Genomic DNA, 24434 nt, shown 5'->3' on the forward strand with positions numbered 1-24434 from the left:
GTAGTGTTTTTGTCGCTGATTTCTAAACAAAACAGGAGCAGAATATATTTTCCAGTCGTGAAAACGCCGCCGTGTCACAATGGCAACGACACTTTGCCTATCGTCGGCCAATTGATGCGAAGCCTCCGTTTAACGAACGAGCTTCTCATCCAAAGATGCTTCGAGCCAATTAAAACCAGATTTATATAAGCGAGACGTGGACGAGCTTCAAAGCTCGTTGCCAGAAAGCTCCTAAGCTCGATCCGCGTTCACACGGATCGGGAACAACAATGGCCATAAATTATGGAGCGGCGTTTGTTACACATAAATATGTGCTGATAAATTACGAATACATGTTAAGTTTGTGTAAATGGATAATAGAGTCATTAAACAAGCTTTTAATTGCATAAAAAAAGGCTGAGGAATATACATTTAATTTAAGCGAATAAATGTGAATCATTGAATTTTCAACCTCCATACTATATATATATTTATTATTCGATACCATTTTATACACCGTCCAAAACCACTCATACTCTATTGAGTTGTATACATTCGTATAAACCTCGAAAGAATGCGATACAGAATAAAATAATAAGAGAATTTACGACAGTTTAAACAAACATGGTTATTGGTCCGCAAACACCTGATACAGTTACGGTTATAATAAGCACACAAAAACCCCCCTGGGAACGATAAACCGAGACACGTCCGATAAGGACAACTTGGGAAAAAGAGTCGTCAGGATCTGCCCACGCGTTGTTTCATACATTTGCACGCTAATTGAATAGGTCCTGTATCATAACTGGTGATGTTGCTTTTTTAATACCATGTGAACGTGTCGGTTATTCCAAGAATATATGTTCTACATTGGGAAATAAAGCTCGTTAAGTTTAACTGTTTTTATTATAGCTATCCAAGGGAAGATGCTTTCATTTTATGACTAACTATTAAACTATGAATTTGAATTAAATAACTTGTAATAATACTAAATATATAACAGTAATATAATATGGATGAATCAGTGTATAAGTATCTATACCCATTAAGTTAATGAAAAGTATAGTTATAAATTTCGTTTTCATCATAATTATTTCTAGATGAATAGAGGAGCATTGAGCAAGGATTGGGTATATTTCTGTATATGTAATTGTATAAAAAATATGGTTTCTTTTTTTAATTTGTATGTTATTTTATTACATGTATAATACAAAAAATTGTGGCCTTTTCATTTGAGGATTTTTTATATAGGAATATTTTTGTTTTAGGATTTTTTGAATAGTTGTGAATTTTAAACAAGATGGTAGATTAGGCCAGCTAAAATAAATATATAAAATTAGCTAAAAAAACACACTTTTTTAATTTTATTTAAATTTCTGCCGAATGCGTGAATTGGGCAGAATTTTTTTTGCCTATTTCGTGCTTTGGCTAAAATAGATAGTAACGCTTTAGTGGTGTTTTTCGTAACAAGACTAAATAGTATTTGATTAAATAAAAATAAATTAATCATTAACTATAGTGATGTTTATATTCATTTAGAATGCCAAAAAAGTCTACAACTATAAATATGATGACGTACAAATGGTATTAACAGATTGGTCAGAACAGTGAACGCTCTATGAGTTATTCATGGGGTGTTCACTATTTCCAACTTAACTTGTCCAAAACTTGTTATAATTAATTATTATTTTATTTCACATCCAGATCAAGTATAAATACACGGACCACTATTTTAACGCTAATACTATTCATACACTTTTCAAGAGCAAAAACAAAATTATTATTTTTTTTCGTTTAGCTCCAGTTTGTGCTACCTGCCGTTTTAGTGTTCCAGTGTTTTAAAATTTAAATTAGGTTGAAATTAATTATACTTATTAGGTTGGCAAACATTTTTTTAACTGTCAAAAAATATTTGAATAATAGTATAAGCAGTAATACTGCAGAAAATTTTGATGGTGCAGAAATATTTTAAATCTATATAACTAGAGAACAAATTAAAACTCGCTGCAACTAAATATAGAATAATAAAAAAAGTAGAACCATTTATAATTTAAAAACATTAAGAAGAAGGAAATATTATCTTGCTTTACGATTTATAATTTTATTTTATATTTATAGTTTGTATACAATATTTATTATATACATATATTAATTAACAGCAACAGTGTCCTTAAATTCTGATTATCAATCATAAAATTAAAAATATAAAAGACTTGCAAATGTAAAGTCCCCTATTAATGTTAAAATGCTTCCCGAATATTCCTAGTCACTTATTGAATTATGCCTAAATTCATTTTCTGTCGTATTTCCTAAGGCCTACAATAGATTGATTTTATATCACTTAACTCAGAATTGAAACAGTAAAAATATTTATGTATATGATTCTGCAATTCTGAGGGTAAACATCCTTGAATACGTTCACTTTATGTTAACGTAGGATTAATCAAAAGTATTGATTTATGCAAACAATCAATGTAATTCAATAAATAGTTTACAATATCTGAATTACTTTTTTAGCCTAAAATTTTTGCGTAGAAGTTAATATAATAACTCTTCAAAACTTTACTATATTTTCATTACTATTTTTAAAATTAGTTCTTAAATCACAAAGAAAAAGTTGTAAAAGTAGTAGCATCAATTCTACATATTATAATTAATTATGATTTAGGAAGTATCATCAATTAAAAAATCCGGTTTTGATAAATAAAAAATATACATACATTAATAATTTATATTAAATATTATTAATAAAAATATTTTTAAATCAGTGAGTCTTCTTAAATATGTATTAAATGTTAAAGTAATTAGTTAGTCACCATAAAGAGTCTTTTAACATAAATTTAAAATTGATATAAAATCATCGATAAATACCAGGATAGAATCTCTTTAATACTGCATTGAAACACAAATAGAAATTGCTATTTAAGTACATTTTTCGTTCGATCTGAATTCCAATCAAAATCGCTTCACCTCTCACACACATTACTCATTCACAATCGTTGAAGTATTGATTGTAAATAATTTATACGTCCGCTTGACCGGAATGCCGATGCTTTATTGGGCTCGAATCGGCATCGCAGTACGCGCTTTGTTTATTTATCGCTCTCAGATCGGTATCAGTTTGGGCACATGCTTATTCTATCCGGACATTCTAAGTCCGGCCCTTACAAATATGGCCGTCCTCGGATAGCGATCGGACACTCGTAGACATGGCGTACAACAAATATCGCCAAAGATCGCATCTCACGGTCGCATTCCTTTTGGGATGTTGCCAAGGGGCGAAGCCCTGACTGATTCGGTTATGACTTGCAGTGTCAACCCTGGCATTTTCAGGACGTGCATTCAAAGCAAAGAGATATTGTTAATATCATGAGTAAACATATATTTATCTACATAAATTGAATTGATTGTAAATTAAACGCTATTTATGAAAATAGTTTTGAAACATGGCTATATTTCTTTACAATAATCAATATATAATATGGTTATACATATTATATGTCATATCAAAAATAGAGAATTCGGTTGTTTGTTTAGCAAGATCTGATCGGATGGTTACTTTTCTCAATGTTTTAAGGGTTATTTGAGCATTCCTTGGAATAAATGAGAATTCGGTTGAACTCTGCTTAATTTCAAGTCAGAATCGAAGTGCTTAATTTTGATTAAGTAACTGAGGAAGGTGTCTGAATTAAATGGCAATAGTGATAGGGTTCGGAAGTGTTTTGACTTTAGAAAATAAATACCTAATAAGTCACTTCTAGTTCTCGAAGATCTGAGCAAATTTATTGATTTGGGGCGGAAACAGACTATTTGTTATTGTCTAATAAATATATTATCATACTGTATAACTGCGTTATCCGTGAAATTTACTAAAACTAGAAAAATATTATCTGCAAAGATCGATAGTAATTATATTTAAATAAAAGTCACTACTTCTAATTTACCAAACACGATAGAAATTAGAAAACGTAGAAATCACTAATTTAAGCGACTGGTCTATCGTGCTGCTAATATGATGAATAATATTTGGTATAATATATTTTTTTATACAGTATGTTTATAAAATATCTTTTACCACCAGATTCAATCACATATAAAAAAATATTATTTTATTTAAATTAGAGCAGAAGCTATAAATAGTTGTATTCTTAAAAGCTTTTATAAATATAATCAACTTTAAATATATGATATATTTTTATACATGTATGTATATGATCATGAACAACTACAATTTTTTTATATATCGCAAATTTTGATATAATTTTTTTAAACAAAATTACATAAAAATTATTATGAAACAATCTCTATATGTATTTTATAGAAATATGTTGCTTTTACATATCGATATTTTAAATTAGTTTTTAGTCGCTAACAGTTTACCAGAACAATTTATAACATAAAAAAAATGATCGCTAGCGTATTTTACATATAATTCGATCAATTTACGCGACGGTAAATTGCTAGCGATTGATTGCTGGCGGTAAATTCCTGATGGTGTATTGCGAGCAATAAATTTTCCGGACCCTGACTTTAATGTGTCTAACTTACACAGCATTTAGTTAGTTATTGCACTTTATTTGGTCAGACCATCATTTCTACGAAACACAAAAAACACAATTTTTTATTTACTAATTCGTCCTCGATTCGAAGCTCTAAAATGATTTGTGTTAAATAATATGTTCCTTAATACGTCTAATCATAATAAAAAATATTTACTTTCTACTTTGTCATATGATCAATACACACACAGCCGTGCAAACTTTCAATTATAAATAATAGGCCAACGTCCCAGCGTGATCGCCCACCATTGGCTTTAGGGTAAGACGGTACAAGGCACTCATACCAGAAGCAATTATAGATGTCCTGTAGAAGATAAGTAGAGCGGCTGATGTCTGTAATCCTGCATAGGCGTCGGATAATAAACGCTAGCGCTCGAAGTGCTAAATTTAGATTTGTTGCACACATTACTGTGTGACAATATTCTCGAAAGTAATTTATAATAATTGAACCATTTATATAATAATCTGATTAATTAGATCTGATATCAGCAATACATTTATAATCATGTTATATACAAATGTACATAAATATCAAAGTGAAAATAGTTACAGGCGGCCCTCGACTTTCGAACGTTCGACTTTCGCACATTTAAAAAAAAACAATTTTTTTTTTTAAAAACGTTCTGATAGCGGTGAATCTTTTGCTTCAATCGGACGTTCGTATAATACAAACAGGTCTACGATATCTTTAATTTTGCAAAATAAAAATATAATTAAAGAATACGTTCAAAATTGTGGAAAATAAAGATATATTTCCACAATTTTTAATGATATGTTTCCAAAAAAACAGCAAAAAAAAACATGGATGAAATGGAAAATCTTTGTCATCGTAGATCGATGACCAACATCAAAAAGATTTCCCTCTGAGTATTTCAATTATTCAAGCAAAAGCTCTTAGTTTGCACAAAGATTGAAAGGATAGATTAAAAAAATATGTTAACACGGTTTTTCAAGCAAGTAACGTTTGGTTTTTCAATTTTAAAATGAGGTATTCTTTTCATAATATTAAATTTACTGGAGAATCAACTGATGCGGATAAAGATGCTGCAAAAAAATTATTTCCTAACTATCGAAATTTATTGAAAATGTAGAATATTCCTCTAGCCAAATATTTAATGTAGATGAGACAGGTTTATTTTGGAAAACTCTTTAACAATGAAAAATATGAATGAAGCCTTCACGCACCTTGACAAATTTTTAAATATTATGAAAGATTGTGATCCCAATGGAGAACGCATATCTCAAGTGCGTGGGGCGATCAATAAAAACATAGCATGTTATAAAATACTATATGAAGAAAAGAAAAAGAATAGTGGAAAACAGTTAACTCTTGATAACTTTTCAAAGGAAACACCCGCAAACCCCACTTAAACGTGTCTTAAACATCTTATATTTACTTGATAAATAAATATTTTAAAATACACACAATTTCAATTTTTTTTACTTCCCTCGACTTTCGTACATTCAACATTCGCACACATTTTCAGGAACCAATTATGTGCGAAAGTCGAGGGCCGCCTGTATAATGATTGCAAAGTAGAAATCTAATAACGTTTATTAAAACCTTAAACTACAATCAAACATAATATTAACCTAATAACAAAATATAAACTACATATTAAAATTAAAACATTAAATAATATTAAAATCAATATTATTTTAACGAATTTAAGAAGTACTACAAGTTTTTAATGGGTTAAAAATGTAGAGATAAATTACATTATTTGTATTTAAACCTTTTCAGACACTAGAACACAGGAATAAAAACATCTATAAGCAATACATTAATCAATCAAAATGTATTCTTAAATATGGACTTTTTAAGAACTATGTATTTACGAATAAGTATCAGCTAAACCTTATTCGGCAAGAGCACACTTATAAAATTTATTTTTTAAATGTTATTTAATGACTGATTTTTAAAAAGTTTCTAGACGCTACGATATTCACAGCTTCTTTCAAATTTAATTTTTTTTAAATACAGTCTATGATCAACATATTGTAAAGTAGGAGTACGATGAGATTTTGCTCGAGAGATTACACACACCCACGATCATCTCTGGTCGTTAATTGATCGCGTATTTCACTGAATTAATGAGATCTAATAAGAAATTGTGCCACAGGAATGCCGGCCAGTGTCAAGATAATCGTTTCATGTAATGTCCTGCCAGTTCACAATATCTCAAACCAACGGCTCTGGTATATTTGTTCCGATTGATATTGTCTCATTTAAAACGGCTCAATGGCCAGGTCGATCGCAGTCCTGGCTCGAGCCACTAGATCGATAAAGTGTGATAGCCAAGTGGACTTCTTCCTTATAATCCTCCCACACGGTTAGTTATAAAAAATAATAATAAAGCAGCATTATAATCTCTATACTGCCACAACAACCAGTGCCAAAATTTAAATTTAAAATCAGCTCATAATTTTACGTTTAAAGTATACATTAATTTATTATAAATCGTTCGTTTCGCTAGAGCGTTAAAATACAATACATAACACAACAAGAGATAGAGACGTATGGTTTAAACTAGATCCGCGTCATTGATTAAATATGGACGCTTTATTCAAAGGCAACTATCTAGAGATCTAGATTGTAGACCTCCTCATCTCGGATCGATATTGGATTTATGCATAAGAGTTATTGAGAAATTCAATCAACGTTCGAATTTATAATATAAATACTGGCTTTGCAACTCGTATAAATTGATATACGAGCGTCGTTCGAATCATAGCGCGGCTATATTTCACGTGCATACGCACACTGAATCCCATTAATTTGTGCCACTTTTCCAATAAATTCCAATAGGCGCGAAAAGTGTAATTAAATGCATGGCATTTTATATTTACCATAACACCTGTTTTCAATTACCAAATGAAGATTCTGCTACACGGTTTCAGGTAAACATGATCTTTATCACAGTTATTGAGGATAATTTTTATGTATTTATTTAAAAAAAAAATAAAAAATCCTTGTTTCTGTATTTCAGATATTCGTAGATAACAGAAAATCAATAATTTTAATTCGAAAACTTAACATTAAATATGCTACATATGTAAGACTAGAATGGTGTTTTTAGGAATGCCTTTAAGTTCAAAAGATTGCATTAATCTTTAGATCTAAATGGGTTGCAATATAAAAGCAAAATACCATTTGCAGATAATACATAATACAATGTATTATGGATCAGATTCTACATTAACCCTATTTAATAACTATCTAATCAAGAGGATGTACTTCTCCATCGCCTTATTAGATTTTGATTAGAAATCTAAGATTTCTATCAACTGATGATTAAATTTTATTTATGAGTACACAGGTATTTATTTATCATCCTCCAAAACTTCAGTGAATCCCTTACGTATTGCATTTGATGCATCAAATATAAAACTAACTAATATTGACTAAATAATTTCATTTAACTAGCTGTCAAAATATAATATAAAAAAAACTAACCTTTTATTATAAGTTATGATCGTTTAATATAAAAACTGACAATTTAATATAATTAGAGTATGCTCGGAATAAAGATTCCGGTTTGTTTTTGTGTGCGTGAACTGTGTGGCTCAAAACAATTTTGCTCAGAATATTTAATTTTTTTATTTTAATAGAAAATATATGTTTATTTAACATACATACATCTGAACTAAGCTGAAAATTTCAACGGACAATTAAAAATATATTATATAATCGAAGAAACCAGACATTGATGTTCATTAATTAAATATTTGCAAAATTCAAAATCTTTCACTAGTCAAAAAAATAATGAAGTCTTTAGCTATTCTTCAAAAGCAAAAAGATATAAAATGGGAAAAGAAATTATTCGCAGATTGTTTAATGGCTCGACGACTCTATTAAATCATTAGAGTCCAATGAATAAATTAAAAAATTATCATTGGCGCAACGATAAGAATAATCACTTTTTTAAGTCTTACAGAGAATAGTGTAAAAAAACCAACAACGTACGGATTAATGGAAAAATAATTAAAATATTTTAATTCACGAGTAAGAGAACGAATAACTTACAGTGTATATTTGAAGCCTTGATATCAATTAACCCAGATATGCCCAAGAAATTTGTTCTCTTAAAATTTCATTTATAAATAAAAAACAGTGGCACGAGTTTAGTGACCTACCCATGGGACAGTGGGCATATCTGGGTTTTAAACCAATATCAACACAAAATTATTTAAGATAAATCACTAGATAAGATCGAACTTCTGTGCCACACTGCACTTTAATGACGAATACCAGCGTTGACGAATCAGCGACTGTCCTTAAAAGAGAAAGCGAGACAACGAAGTACACGCTACATCGCTTCTCCCTCTCGTATACATGTACACGCACACAATAACAAACCGGCATCCTTATCCCGAGCGTACTCTAATATGTGTAAAATGTACTACGATAAAAAACAACATGAAGAACTAATCAAAACAAAATTAAAAAAGCACGACATATACAAACTTTGAGAATTTATTTTGGATGAGAGACGAACCATAATAGTTACATTGAGGATCGTGGGTCTTTCATCACACCAGAACCACATAAATTCGGCTAATTTCCATACCACGGTATAATGAACCCATAACTTCTGAGCGGCCCAGCACACAGAAGATCATGCGTTCCATTAGAAGAGCAGGAATAAGTCCCACCATTGGCTCTCAATTGCAATTGATATGCCCACCAGCTCATATTGCGTCCGAGTTACGGCCTACAAGTCCTCCGCGTTCTAATTAGTCGTTGCGTCTAACTTACGGCGCACGGTTACAAAGTCCCAGCATCCGCCTGGATTAGCGGAACTTCCAGCCACACACACACATCGTGACGAAAGTCACTTTGAGTGTATTCAAACGAAGGCGGCTCGTTACGCGTCCAAGAGCGACATTGCTCTCATTACTTTGCGTCGCGGCGGCCGCATTATTTCCATCATTAGCCTGGCATAAATGGCGAAATTGCGAATATCAGCGTCAGCCACCGATACAAAGGGGTCTCCCCCGCGGGTCTGATTGAACGACTTCTCGCGTGTGACAAGCAACGGCCGCGTCACAAGTGTTGCATTGTTCGCCAAAAGGCAATGAGCGGCCGGTGGCAATTGTGCTTGACGTACGCCCCGCGTCACAAGGCAAAGAAACAATGGCGATGTCACGAAGCCGGCCACGCTGACCAACTTGCGGCGAGGAGGTCGCGAGTCCCTTTCCGGGGGCAACTGTTATGTTAGTATTTGTGCGAAGCATCGGAGATGCGCCATCAATTTCTTAAAAGAAGAAAGAAAAAAATGGCAGCGTAGTTTGTGGTTGAGAACGCATTTTGTCACGCACATCAACCATCAATGAAAATGTGAAAAAATAAGAACATTGTGCTTTTAATCGCCGAATTACTATTAGGCTTGCTTAAAAAGTAAGTATTTCGTAAAATTCATACATACAATTTAATTTATATTTCAAGCATAAAATTAGTATTGGACAAATTTATTTAAAAACTTAAATTTTCAGCAAATTTTTTCGTTTATATTTAAATTATACTATAATTACTATCCAAAAATATTGATCCAAATTGATGTAAACGAAATCAGTGAAAATATGTTCTATAATACATAGAGACACATATTGTAATAATATAAATACATATTGTATATTACTTAAATTAAATTATATATCCAAATTTCTCGAAAAATAAGAATCATAAAAAGTCAGTTTATATTTAATACAAAGCATCTGTGAAAGCTATTTATGTCATAAGATATTTAAATGATGAATTTTCGAAGCTCAGCTGCAACATAAAAAGGCCACGAACTAACAGAAATGCATACAAAAACACTAAACTGAAAATCGTTTCACAAAATATACCGCTAATATACTAAAACAACGGTTCTCGCGTTAAACCTGACAGGTAGTTCGTTATTTTATACTATCCGAGAGTACTTTATTTTTTTTTATAAATGGAATTGTCTGGAACATTTTTATTTGTTGCGTCATTAGTTACGCAAAATCTGTTAAAAATATCATAAGACTAAATTTGTGCCCCTCCAATTAATTATTAATCACCGCATTATAACGTAGAACACTAAAAGTGTATCTGAATTGAAAATTTGCTGCTTAATATTTATTGATTCAAAATAATCATTTGAAAACGCTAATGTATCGGACAAATCAAATATTCTAGTTCCTCCCCGAAGTATCTGCATCAGTTAAAAATTCGAGGACTAGATATTTTTTACTCCCCCCATTCTTTGACAGTATATAAGCCACACAGCTGTATTAACTTCTCGTTATCATTACTTCACTTATAGCTTCATTTGGACTATCGAGAGTTTAGTCAAACTCATACCAAATGTAGCTACGATAAATTGACTGAGACGACCCTTAGAAGTCGGAGAAAAGAGCCATTTTTCACTTCAACCATTCTATCAGGTCTAACTAAGCAGTCATCTGAATCGTAAGAGTTTAAATCGATACATAATAACGACTTGAAGACTTTATATAAATCATATACAGGACATATTTATATATTACTTTAAATCAAATAAGGGACAGGACACATATGCATATAACTTATATAAACGCACTTTCACTTATGCTTAGTTATATTAATAAAGCTTTAAAATAAAACTTATATTAATATTGATATTATGATATATTTAATTGTTTTTTTTAATCGATATTCCCGTATTATTGTCTTTAATTATTATCCACAACTAGATCAAATTCACAGCTCCATATAATTATTGAATAGTATAATTGCTCTAGGGCGTTATAACTTTATATTGACGTATAACTAAATTTATGCTACATTTATCCGATCAACGTCCAATTTAGCCTGATTCAAAACGCGATAGAATCGATAATTCAACGCATGGTATACGCAAGTCATAAATTCAGTCATGTAATAGTTATTTTATATGAAATAATAAAACGAGGAATGCTCACCGCGATATTAACATATGTGGCACTTGGGGACAGAATGATTGATGAATACATAAGGAAATCTTTTCGACTTGACCGGTTATTTGCGTACAGAACGTGTAATAAGAATGACCATAAACAGAGCGTTCTGTTTTGTCGTTTTGGACAAAAGAAGGAATGTTGTCTCTCTAGACCAGCGGTTTCCAACCTTTTTGTTACTACGCCTCCCCAAAAAAAAAAAAATTTTCCGCGCCTCCCTTACCTTTTATTTTTTTAATAGATTAAATAATATAGACACGTTTTAAATAATAAAAACTTTATTACAAAAATAAACTGAAAACCACAATTAACAGAATAATAACAAGGTTTAGTTATAACATACACATACGTGTATATTTATTTTTATATATAAGTTTTTTTTAAACAATTAAACCAACTACATCTATCGCATAAAAATTTAATGCGACGGTTGTTGTTGTTTATTAGCACAAAGCTTATCAAATCTTGGGGGCAATGTGGAGAGTGCCACTCGTATCTCTTTTTCGACTACTAACCTGTTGCGATATTTAGTTTTCATTGCAGCCAGTGCCGAAAAGCCCGTTTCGCATAAATACGACGTTACAAACGGTAGAAGCACTTGCATTGCTTTGCAATACAAAGATTCATACTCTCCTTTAAGATTCATCCAAAATTGAATTAAGGTTTCATTTTGAAACTTTTGTTTTAGTAGGCTATCTCATGATAATTCTATAAGTTTTTCCTTTTCAATGGTTGTCAGCTCAAATTTGTCGTTTTCATCGTCGATAAATGGATTCTGTACCCACAAAAACTTTGAGAAATCAAGGTCTTTAAAATAATTTGAAAAATGCAGCACTAGACCATCCAAGTGTTCAATAAAAAGATTCTTGCTTGTTTCAATATTGGCTGTGGCCCAGAAATCTTTTGACAGTGAAAACATGTCCAACTCATTCTTTTGTAAATTTGACTTCCATAACTTCAACTTTTTAATGAAAGCTTTTACTTTGTCTTTTTGAACAAGTGGATGCATTTGTGATCCCTGCATTGATTTATTCAAACTGCTCAATTTTCCAAAAATTTCAACTAAATAGGCAAGTTTAACAAGGAAATTATCGTTCGTCCACAAATGTGCCTCTTCGTGGTGATTTTCTTCGAGAAAGGCTGTTATTTCTTCTTTGAGTTCAAATACCCTTTGAATCGCTTTTGCACGAGATAGCCAGCGAACATCACAATAATACAGAAGTGAGGTATAATTAGCTTCCATATCTACACACAACTTTGCAAACAGCCTAGATCTCAAAGGACTGTTCTTAATGTAGTTTATAATTTTTATAATTTTTGTAAAAATGTTGTTAAGTTCCTCGCTCATATTTTTTGACACTAGAGCTGCTCTGTGAAGCATACAGTGCGTCTAGATAGCATGTGGTGCTTTCTTTTTAACTAATGCTTGAAGACCTGCTTTGTGTCCGGACATTGAGTGAGCTCCGTCAGTACACAGTCCAATACAATTACTCCACGTTATGTCGTTTTCTTTAAAAAAACTGTCCATTATATTAAAAATTTCAATGGATGTGGTCTTTCCAGGAATGGGTTTGCAAAATAATATATCTTCTAATATATTATTTTCCACAACATATCGAACATATGCAATTAAATGGGCATCATTAGCTATATCAGTTGCCTCATCTACTTGTATGGCGAATTTCGAAGTACGCAGCCGAGAAACTAATTGATCGCAAATATCTTCAGATATATTATTGATTCTTCTTCCGACTGTACTATCAGCAAGCGGAATTTGTTGCAACTGTTTTGCATATGATTCGCCGAACATTATTCGAACCATATCAATAGCTGCTGGTAATATTAGAGTTTCTCCTATTGTATGTGGTTTCTTACATTTTGCGATTCGGTAAGAGACATGGTACGAAGCCAATAATGCATTTGGTGATACAGAAAGAATATTTTTGAACGTTTGCTTTTGATTATTAAGCTCATCCAATTTCATCAAAATATTCTATGGACTTATCAACGTATTCAGAATGTAGAGTTTCATGGTGCCGTTTTAATTTGACTGGTCTCATACTATCTGAAGCCAAAACTTTCGAACACAACAAACACATTGGTGAATCCTAATGATAAATAGGATGAACTGTATTGTCTTTTCTTGGGAGCTTTACTTCCTTGTACTTTTTTGATTTTATTCCCACTAGTATCAGCATCAGTATCTTCATTATTGTTGACTTTTCTCTTGTAACCACTCAAAAATTTATCCATTCGTCTAAAAAATATTTTATTGATATAAATTAAAATCAATGATAGTTTAAATAAAAAAAAATGAAGTTTAAAATATACTAACGATTATTTTCAACAAGAAATCACGTCAGAAACAATTAAAAAAAACAATATAACACGAGTGACATTTAAATTTGAGGTTATTGTTTTATGCAACTAGCGGTCGTTTTGTGTATTACCGAAACAGAGCGTTTGCAAACGCGCCATTTTTAAATTTCTCCGCTCCAGATAATTTTTTTAATAGGAATTAAATATATGTAAATGTAAAAAAATTAACATTCATGCACTGAATTTTCACTGTTACGTTAATATATCAAGTTTTATTCATTTGTAGATATTATGGTATAAAAAATAATTCATTAAAAAATGTTGGCGCCTCCCCTGGCAATAGTCCGCGCCTCCCCTGGGAGGCGCGCCTCCCAGGTTGGAAACCGCTGCTCTAGACTTAAAACACAATCGTCTATAAAGTAGGCTACTTGAGTAAAAGGACTTTAACCATTTGCCTTTTCGGTTCTCGCGGAGGTTAAATAAATGGAAGGTTTATCACAAAAGCAATCGAGTCGATTCATCGGGAACCCTTTGTTCAGGAACAAACAATAATGTGATGCAATTCGCCAGATTGATACTTTACAAAAGAATGATTGATATTTAAAGGCAATTCATCGCCTTACCTTTCTCCTTCAGCGCCTTAACAGCATGCGGTACGCCCAGCCACGGATGAGGAAGATCCAAAAACACCGCGTCGGCTTTTGAGTTAAGCTCTTCACCGAAGCCAGATTCGCAGACATCCTTATGCTGGACCTATATATGAAAAGATCAATAGAATTAATTTTCTAAGCAAACGGCAAATAGTGGCGAAATTACATAGCAAAAGACCACATAAACTTTATTGTTATATTCAGAAAAAAATCATTTGATGCGAAATTCAAAATAAAAAATAATAAGTAGAGAAAGATGAAAAGATCAATCAATGAATGGAATTCATTTTACCCCCGCGATAAAGAGCATTCCGTCGATCGGTGTCTCGCCGATCGGCATCTCCCAATACACATGTAAATATAACTTAATAAACATCAGAAGCGGCTATATTTCTTTTGCATTTTCAATCGCACATTATTTAACAATAATTAATTTACTAATATTTGATTATTCATATATAAAAAATTAGCTTTACATAATTTTTTTAATAAAACTATTTGGAAAAATAATTTATGATTTGGTATAGGAGTCTAAAATGAAAGTTCCGCCACTGAAGTATTATTGAATTAATTAGACGAAGATTTACCGTGACGTATTTCTCCAGGCCGTGTTTCGCGAATTCCTCTTTGACCACCGCGACACGGTTCTCATGGAAATCGAAAGTATACAGATGTCCATTCGGCTTGATTGATCGGATAAACGCATGGGAAAGGGAGCCGCTTCCGGTACCTGTTATCACATGAAAAATCGATAAAATTATTGTTCATACATATTATGCATGTACATGATAATGACCTGCTTCAATCACTACTTTTCCTGGACATATTTCCAGCTGGTGCAGAATCATGCTGATGTCTGGAGTGTAGATGATCTGTGTGCGATGAGGAAGAGTTGGAGTCCAAAGTTCTGGAGTTGGTGGGAGTACGTGTGCCCATCCATTTGATAAGTCGACCTAAAATAATCATTGTAAACATGTTTTACATATAGATCTAAGCAACAAATAAACAACAAACAACAATAAAAGCTTACAAACAATACAATATATAATATTGTACATTATTATATCACTATCAAAAGAAATTATAATATTATAAAATATTTGCTGAATATTATATATGTATTTAAAGTTTGAATTCAAGACATTTTTATCATATATTTTTTAATATTATTTTTTTGCAATAGATGTTTAGACATATCATTTAATAAAATTTTATGTATTTTTTACTGAATGTATTGAATTAGGTTTTGAATAAACTGTACTTGATATACTTGTATTAACAATGTGAACAATTCATCAATATCAAGGGATAACCCCGAAACGCTGGATCACAAAAACCAATATATGCTAACTTATAGCTGAGGCGGCCATTTATTTGATATTATTTTTGATAAATAAAGGAATAAATCAATTTTTTGATTAATAAAAAAAAATAGTCAATATTAAATTTGTGTTTTTTTAAAAAGAGTTCGGAAATTAAAGTTAGATTAATATATGTCCGTGCATATTGTCATTGTTGAAATACACAAAGCAATCAAGTTATGTTATCTTTGTGACAAAAAAGTGCAACATAATTTTAAATTATATTTCTCCCGTTTATTATAGCTTTAAAATTATTTTGCGATCATTCTTAAATAAAAAATAAGTAACGATAATATTTCTTATACCACTTTTTATCTCTTATTAATAACATATAAAAATATTACTGAAAAAAATTTAGTGTAAATATTTATTTTGCAAAATATATATTAAAAAGTGGTACAAGTTAATTAACACGGTGCCACGCTCGAAAGATATCAGTTGCTACCTCCCACTGCGTTTTCCATGCTGTTCAAACCCAAAACAAATCAAATCATTACCTTTATACTATTATATTCGTTTAGTTTAGGTTTGGGTTCAAACAGCAAACGGACGTTTCGTAACTGTAAAATTTGATAACCATAAAATTTTATATGGATTTTCATTCTATATATTAAATTTATACACGCGCGAACGTTGTTTGGTTAGCATGCGTATGCGCACAAGTGAGACCACAGGAACAGGAAACCGACTCCGACTCCGATTTTAATAAGATTATTTTTTACTAGCATATAATTTATAGCAACAAAAATATTGTCAATGATTTTCAAATAAAAAAAAATTAAAAAAAAAGGATTTTAAAAATCATTAGGAATAAAAAGGTTACGTCTACCTAATTCACATTTATTAACTGATTATAATGATATGTGTAAAAAAAATTACGGCTTTGACTCCCCCAAAAATACCACGATTCCGTGACTTCGACTCCGACTCTACAGCCGGTAAATGTACTGGGAAGTAACAACTGGTGTTTTCGAACATGGCGTCATGCTAACGAGAAGCAAAAAAGTTTGTATATTTATCAAAATAAATCATGGATCTCCCTCTCACATCTTTTTAATTCCTGAATCAAAAAGATAAGAAAAAATAATTAAAATGTATTAATTTGTTATTACCTAAAATAATTATAAATGTTATGTGTATTATATTTAAAACGTTTGTACGTAATAAAAAAGTAAAACTCTCCGAAAATATTGGAAATAACATGGACACAAAATAAGCTGTTAAGACTGCAGCGTCGTACAAGCGGCGGCGAATATTTTGACGTTTCTGCAATGACATTTGTTTATGTCGTAATAAACACTGAAAAATCTATTCAAAACCACAGAAAACTCAACAGTACATTGAAATTTATGCATTAAAATACCTTTGGCGTGAATTTAGCCGGCAGCTGTCAAAGTAAACATAACCTCAAAATGCGCATGGCGCTCGTTAGACGTACCTTACTCCCGTACTTCTTTCCGATTAAACTTTTCACTTTCAAGGCTCCAAACGTAGATTGGAAGACGTTCTCTACCATGGTTCCTTTTTTATTTTTTATTTCAGGATAAACGTCAATCGCATGCATGTTATTGCTCATATACAAAATGACGGTGTCTCCTTCTTCGATCACGTCTTTGTATCCAGCGAAACTCATTTTATTTATAATATCTTTTGACAATTGACCGATAAAGAACGGCGTTCAATTGAATAAATGTGATATTTTGACGTTTTGTATTGTCTATATCGCGAAGCAAAACACTACGTTTACAAATTCTATTGACTGTTCTTGATTTCCGCGGCATCGAGATCTGCGCCCCATATACATTCGGTCATTAATAATAAATATGCAAAATGCATCGCTCATCGCGTGATTTTTTTCGTTGTGAAAAACATATATCATACAAAGAAAAAATATAATTTATATAGGACTGTTATTTAATCTTTCATTGACATTATAAAAAATGATTTCAAGTATTTTAAAAACGCTAAAGAGTTTTGCCGCATTTTTAAACAGAAAAACAGTGGTGGACAAATATGTTATCATTACGAAAACGAAACATTGTAGAAAACGCCCTGAGTAATTTATTCAAATCCAAAAAAATATATATATATATATGTTAAGGATAGGAAGTATAATAGTCAAAGTTATTGACAAAAATCAGATTCGAAAGAAACTGGTGGTTCCTATTTTTTTGATTTTGTGTTTATAGTACTTATTGTGAATATAGTGTGAGTAGAACGAAAATATTATCAATTATCAATTTATTTCTTGCTAAAAATATTGCTTACTTTAAAAAGGGCTCAACATAAAATGTCTTCGAATCACTGCTAAATATCAATGTATGATGAAATTTGAAACGCTTTTTATTTCCGAATCATGGACTGTCAATACGCAATAGTTTTTTGTGTATTTTATTGATGTATTGCCCTGTAAAATTGATAATAGAGTTTTGGTGGAGCGCGAGGTCTATTAAGAGATATTTTTAAAAACTCAAATATCATGCAATATCGAAAAAAATCTTCGGTTGGTATAAATTCTACCACCGCGAATCGGTGGTTTGTATTTATTTTTTTGTAAAAATGGATGTCCCGAATTTTGATAAACCCAAAAATAACATGACACGTGTTAACACAACGATAGGCACAGCGCAACTAATCATCCAAACGTACCAATATGAAAAAGCGATATTAATTTTCGAATAACCTAATATAATACTATATATGGTATGGGGGCCGATTTAGATTTGCTATGGCCAAAACTGGTTGGAACTTGAGTAGCACTTGCGTGAAAAATTTTCTCTCCAGTGTCAATCTTCTACGCATTCGGACGCATCGTCTCGCGTCCACCTTGTAACAATGTAAACACCACAAATAATTCAACAAAACATTACTGCAGCGGCTCAATCTGTGTCTAATTGCCACCCGTCACCATCACCGTCCCTAAAATGGAAAAGTTGAAATGATTAATTTTATTAGTGTGGGAGCATAGATTTATTATGGCCAAAACTTGGTGACATTTGAGTAGCACTGGCGTGACGGTTATTCTCTCCACTGGTAATTTTTAAGCGATTCGGACGCGTGTCGCGCGTTCGCCCAGGTACTTCTGTACATAAACATGTAAACAACTTCGTAATTCAATAAAACATTACTGCAACATCTCAATCTGTGTCTAATTGCCACCCATCTGCCGCATCCACCCAAATGACATCACTGAAAGAGCATCTAGTTCAAACAAAATAAACAATTACTGGCTTGGGAAAGCACAAATTAGAAAAAGATACAATAAACACGAAGAAGACAACGGAATAAATATTTTTGGCAACGGGATGGTGACGGGTGGCAATTAAACACAGATTGAGCCGCTGCAGTAATGTATTATTGATGATACGAGTTATTTACATGGTTTACAAAGTACATCGCGCGCGTCCGAATCGACTAAAGATTGCCAGTCGAGAGAACAACCGTCACGCCAGTGCTACTCAAATGCCGCCAAGTTTTGGCCATAACAAATCTGGGCTTCCACATATTAAAATCTATAATTAACCCTTTGCCCGTTATTTTTTACCGTTATTTCGCACTTTGCTAATATAATATGTGGAGAACACATATTTATGCCATAAATTATTTTAATATTTTCAACCATAAATTATACAAAAAAAACATATTATGAGGCTTAACGGTTGATGACACCTTACGATGCCTAATTTTCTAACGTTATTAAACTCAATAATAATGAAATATAAATACTATCAAGACAATTAACAATGAAGTAGTTAAAATATAATTAAAAACTGGAGATAAATGTAGCACAACCGTAAATGCATTCAAGGAAAGAAAAGAATTTCATTTATATAAAAAAACAGAAAAAAATTAGAGAGTAGTATTAAAAACTTACGTTTGTCATACGACCAGGAATTTTCAAAACAATAATTAAACGATGAAGGACATATAGTAAGAAATATCTCCAACATTTTACAAGAAAAAACATTGCCACTGTTTTACGTCGATATGGAAACAATAGAAAATAATACACATTTAATAATAATATTCTATTGTTTTTTATGTTTATATGAAAAATATTTAATTTGTATTATGCATATACAAACCTAAAAAAGTCTATAATTTAAATGTGCTTAGTTACTATGTCTGTTTTAATAGAAGTTGCAATCAGTTTAATGTAATATTATTTTAGTTTTTATCTATTTAATCGGCGATTTCTAAGTAACAGGTGCACTATTTCGTAGAATCGTCGCACGGTGTTGAAAGTGTAGGGGGCTTAGTATGCGCGGTAACGATGCGCAGTCGCGTCGTACATAACCTGTCAGTCGGTTGTTGACGGTTCCCCAAGCCGATACCGATATACCGTTATTTTCACTTATTGAATTGCCGAATCGTTGAAAATGTCTACATCGAGGGTTTGACGCGTCGTCGACCGACTGAAGATGCGTAAACCGTTCGTGCTGCTAAAGATGGAAGCGAAGACAACCAGCAAAACCAGTTCTCTCAAGGCCCTTCTGCTCAAAGCCTGGCGAGAAAGATGGTCCGACTTGCAATGGGGAATCAACATCAAGACCATCCTGCCGAGGGGAGTGAGCGGAGACGTGTACAACTTGGCGGATTGTATCCTGCAGCAAGCCATGGTGGGCTGCGGAGCTAACCAGCTGGTAATCTCGTACTTGAGACACTCTCTGAGCGCCCAGTTAGTCTCGTACGCAGCCGTCTTGCAAAGAATAGCCAAATTCGAATCCTTCCATAAGCCGTATTGCGTCGTCAGCTTGTTAGATTTTGTAGAAAGCATTTTAGACGGCGTCACCTGCAAAGGCAAGCTCGAAGAGGGACTTCTAGCGCCTTCGATTTTATCCATCGCGTATTGGTTGTTACAAGTCTATCATTATACGCTAAGCAAATATCCCACTTCCAACCCTACTCATTCTCCACACTTGGAACTGTTCGAAAAACCAGCCTTGTTACTTAACTGCATCGTAAACTCTGATTTTTTAATAGCTATGTTATACCTAGCTAGGCAAGACGATCAAGAGCAGTACGCCGAGATCATCAAGAAATGCCAAGAGATCAACTCGTTAGTGATGATGAACACGCAGTTCAAATCCAACGTTGCTATCGAAGAAGCCTTGAAAAAATTATGCTATTTAGAGGTAGATAAATTCACTCCCTTGAACGAAAAAGTCGAATCCATCACGTATTGCCTCCAATCGTTACTAGCGATCGAATTACTAGCTAATCCTAACGCCGACACCCAAGTTTTCGTCAACGAACTATTGATGGTTAAGCGCATCAAAGGCTATCAAATGCCGCGATTATACTGCGAACTAATGAGAGCTTCTTTAATATCGTTAAACGACGTGAGCGGAAGTCCATCGAAACAATCCATCTGGGGAGCGTTCACGTTCTTGAAAGTACCTCAAATCATCCAACAATTACACTCAGTCGTCGCCACTGAAGATACCGATATCGTAGAAGCGTTCGAATTGTTACTGCAATTCAGTCCATTATTAGATATCATCGACTCAAAGTGTTCATGTAATTGTGTTCAATCTTTATTAGAAGGCCTAAATAAATTATCGCTCGTCTCCGAACATCATATGACGTATTTCAGTCAGAAGCGAGAGGTCACTAATAATAGATTACAGAAGTTAGAGCCGGCCGGATTGCAAGGATCGTTGCCTACGTTCATAATGAGAGCCGAACCGACGCTTGCCGGTATTTTAAAGACGATGAGCGCCGACTTCATGAAGATCCAAGACGCTCTATACAGTATGCTTTGTCAAGTCTTAGGCGGGAAGAGCTTAGAAGTCATATTGGCCGTGGCCACCGTCGAAGGTAAACTCAAGCAGTTCGTTTCGAAGTTGATCAAATTCAACGAATGCTCGTTGCAGTCGAGCGGAGAGATCGGAAAAGCTTCGCAGTCGAAAGCCATGCTGTTCGACATCACGTTTTTGATTCTATGCGCTATCGTTCAGCAGTACGGCGCCGAAGCCGTTTTAGACGAAGGCGGAGATTCGTTCTTCGAGCAATGGATCAGAGACTGTATGGTCGAAAAAGGCGTTCCTAAATCACCGGATCAGATGCTTCACAAATGCGACTCTTCCAAAGTCGATATATTACTCTGCCAGTTGAATTCCAACGAGTACGAGTTTAAAGGCAGTCAACTCAAATGCCACGATCTTTGTATCAACGTCTGCGGTGCGATTAAAGAAGTCTTATTTGCTTGGGAGCAAGGATCTATTACGGCGACTGATGTTAAACGGATCTTAGACGTATTGAGACAAAAGATGGCTTCTTTAGCAGTCTGCGCTTCGGCGTGGTTATGCTCTTACATGCACATCGTTCATCAAGACGCTTTATTGAAACCGATGAACATGGTGCAACAGTTTTTGACTCCGTTAAGCGAAGTAGAATTAGGTCAGAGCGACAATTTCAAAGACAGATCAGTATTGATGTTCCAAATAATCAGAAAAATGCAGTACGACGTACATCCGCCGAACGCTTCTAAGAATAAAGTATTGACATTGAGTCACAGTATCGTCTCGAGATTGCCGATCTCCGAACAGCTGTCGTCAGCTTGGGAAGGCGTAAAAGATAAAGGCTGGCTTCATATTGAATCCACCCACGTGTTCGAAAGCTTGCTCAATACCGGAGGACCTACCTGGTTCGTCACTAATCTGGTGAAAGAAGTCTTAAAGTTCAAATATTCGGAAGATCTCAACAGAGCCGTGGACTTAGCATTCGCTCTGTTTCATTTGAACATCGAGCAATGCACTCAAGCTTTGCTCTTACAAGTATTACCTCAGTATTTATACAATAGTCAGCAGTGCGAAAATCTAGTGGAGCCGCAAGCGTCCATATTAGCTAAGCTTTGCGTTTATTGCATCTACGCCGCTTTAGAATACAGTCACTCTAATCCGGCCGCTCAGAGTTCTAAAAAAAGGCAGCGGTACGAAGAAATCGAAGATATCGAAGCGATGTGTCCGACGAACAAAGTCAGGAGACTGAACGACAATACGACCGAAAGCAGCACTCTCTTCGCTAGCACCTTACCTTTGCAGAGCAGCGGACAGAAGAGCGTGATTCTCAAAGAGCCTCTACAATCCGCTTTGCAAGACATGTTCAAAGTATTCTCACAGCTGGCCGGTAGAGATGGAGAAGTTTCGCCTCAAACTCACTTTATCTTCCAATTTTTAAACTTCATCGTTCTTTGCGGACACGATCGAGCTAGAATTGTTCTTCAAGGCGTACCCACCGAGTTGGTGCCGACTTTAGTCAAGTCCATGCCGGAGCTCTTCAGCACCGGACTACTTTTAAGGCTATACGACATGGGAACCATCGGCGGTAGAAAATCGACGGCTCGCGATCTATGCATATTGAGAAATATGCAACTTAGGCCAAATTAATTTGCTTAATAAAGAGTATTAATAATTCTTTTAGCGTTGACTCATCGATTGTTGTTGTGAAATAGCTATAAACGCGAATTAAGACAATGTTAATAAATTGTCACACAATATTAGGACAAATTTGTAACGAAATGTAAATATAATATGAATTAATTATTTTAATTTAAAGCTCATATTTTTTTAAATATGACTAATGTATTACTTCGCAATATGCTCTATTTTATTGCTATCATGTAAAAAAATCAAATTTATGTATTTAAATTAATTATTTTTAAAGAACATATATTTATCGTCATCTTATTTCTATTTCATGTCTTGTAAATCAATATAATATATAAAAGACAAACGTTCAAATACAAGATGACTAAGATGATGTTATGTTATTTATATAATACCTCATTTGTGTGATGGTAGTGTCGTTTTTTTATTATACAATTAATGAAATAATTTAATAAAACAAATTTATTTGATACAATATCTTTTATTTCCTTTCATACAATATAAATATTTTTACATACATATAAAATTATCATAAAATACATATTTAATATTTTTTTCATATTCTAAAAGGAACACTTTTACTTATAGTAAAATATATAATAAATTGGCACATTTTTTTGTATTACCAAAATCAATTTTAATTTACATATATTATAATTATAATTAAAAATACTTTAAGTACGGTGAATGGCCTGTTTTCAATGCATTTTTACGTAGAAAATATATATTGCACTCGCCAGCCAAAAATTGCTTATAAAAGAGTAATATTTACATTAAATAAATAATACTGAAGTTGTGATGTCTTTTAGTAAAAATGTACAAAATTAAGTTAATTAACAAACAATAAATAATATGAATTTTTAACAATTATATGTAACAATTTTATTATTATATATTTAAACAAACATAAATTATAGTGTGATATAATAATTGTTCCATTAAACGAATTGCTTGTGGATTGATATAAACACCCATTGCAACGAATCCTTTCTCTTAGAAGATTTACCTTTCATAAATGCACAAACAATTCGTTTTATGGAACAAAGTATTTATTTTAATGCACATCTCAAAATAATTCTCTGTTAAATAGCACCCATTTATTACATTTTAATACGATAGAAAGAGACGGAATATCTTTTGTACTAAGTGAGAAAGGAACGGCATAAAAACTTTATTAGGAACTGATGTAGTAAATATTGATTTAGATATCAAACTAAAACATGTCATTTA

The 24434-nt window shown here is 32.8% G+C and overlaps 2 protein-coding genes and 1 long non-coding RNA gene across 4 annotated transcripts in view; 1 reads left to right on the top strand and 2 right to left on the bottom strand.

Moving 5' to 3' along the window:
- Positions 1-17676, bottom strand: part of Trmt61 (tRNA methyltransferase 61) — a 140078-nt gene extending 122402 nt beyond the window's left edge. The window contains exons 1-5 of one of the 2 annotated variants that reach the window (XR_015809184.1): positions 17252-17619; positions 15249-15405; positions 15040-15182; positions 14193-14555; positions 11187-11632 (exon numbers count right to left, since the gene is read on the bottom strand). Coding sequence is in view for 1 of the 2 variants with exons in the window: in XM_088183637.1 (XP_088039763.1) it covers positions 14426-14555; positions 15040-15182; positions 15249-15405; positions 17252-17446 (625 nt within the window). In the remaining variant the exon portion in view is untranslated. Of the gene's footprint in view, positions 1-11186; positions 11633-14192; positions 14556-15039; positions 15183-15248; positions 15406-17251 lie in introns of those variants that run through there. The other variant, XM_088183637.1, reaches the window with a different exon arrangement.
- On the bottom strand, positions 12798-13931 carry LOC148236365 (uncharacterized). The gene is made up of 2 exons (XR_015809185.1): positions 13819-13931; positions 12798-13740 (listed from the first exon to the last, which is right to left on the bottom strand). It is a non-coding gene; the product is annotated as an uncharacterized LOC148236365 (long non-coding RNA).
- A 2400-nt stretch (positions 17677-20076) lies between the features above and the next one.
- MED24 (mediator complex subunit 24) lies at positions 20077-23674 on the top strand. The gene has a single exon (XM_088183056.1). It carries the CDS (start codon positions 20235-20237, stop codon positions 23202-23204), a length of 2970 nt encoding a protein of 989 aa, XP_088039182.1. The 5' UTR covers positions 20077-20234; the 3' UTR covers positions 23205-23674.
- The last annotated feature ends 760 nt before the right edge of the window (positions 23675-24434 follow it).

The sequence above is a fragment of the Plectrocnemia conspersa genome, unplaced genomic scaffold (assembly GCF_051122295.1).
Source record: "Plectrocnemia conspersa isolate PC_06_02 unplaced genomic scaffold, ASM5112229v1 ptg000003l, whole genome shotgun sequence".
Classification (NCBI taxonomy): Eukaryota; Metazoa; Arthropoda; class Insecta; order Trichoptera; family Polycentropodidae; genus Plectrocnemia; species Plectrocnemia conspersa.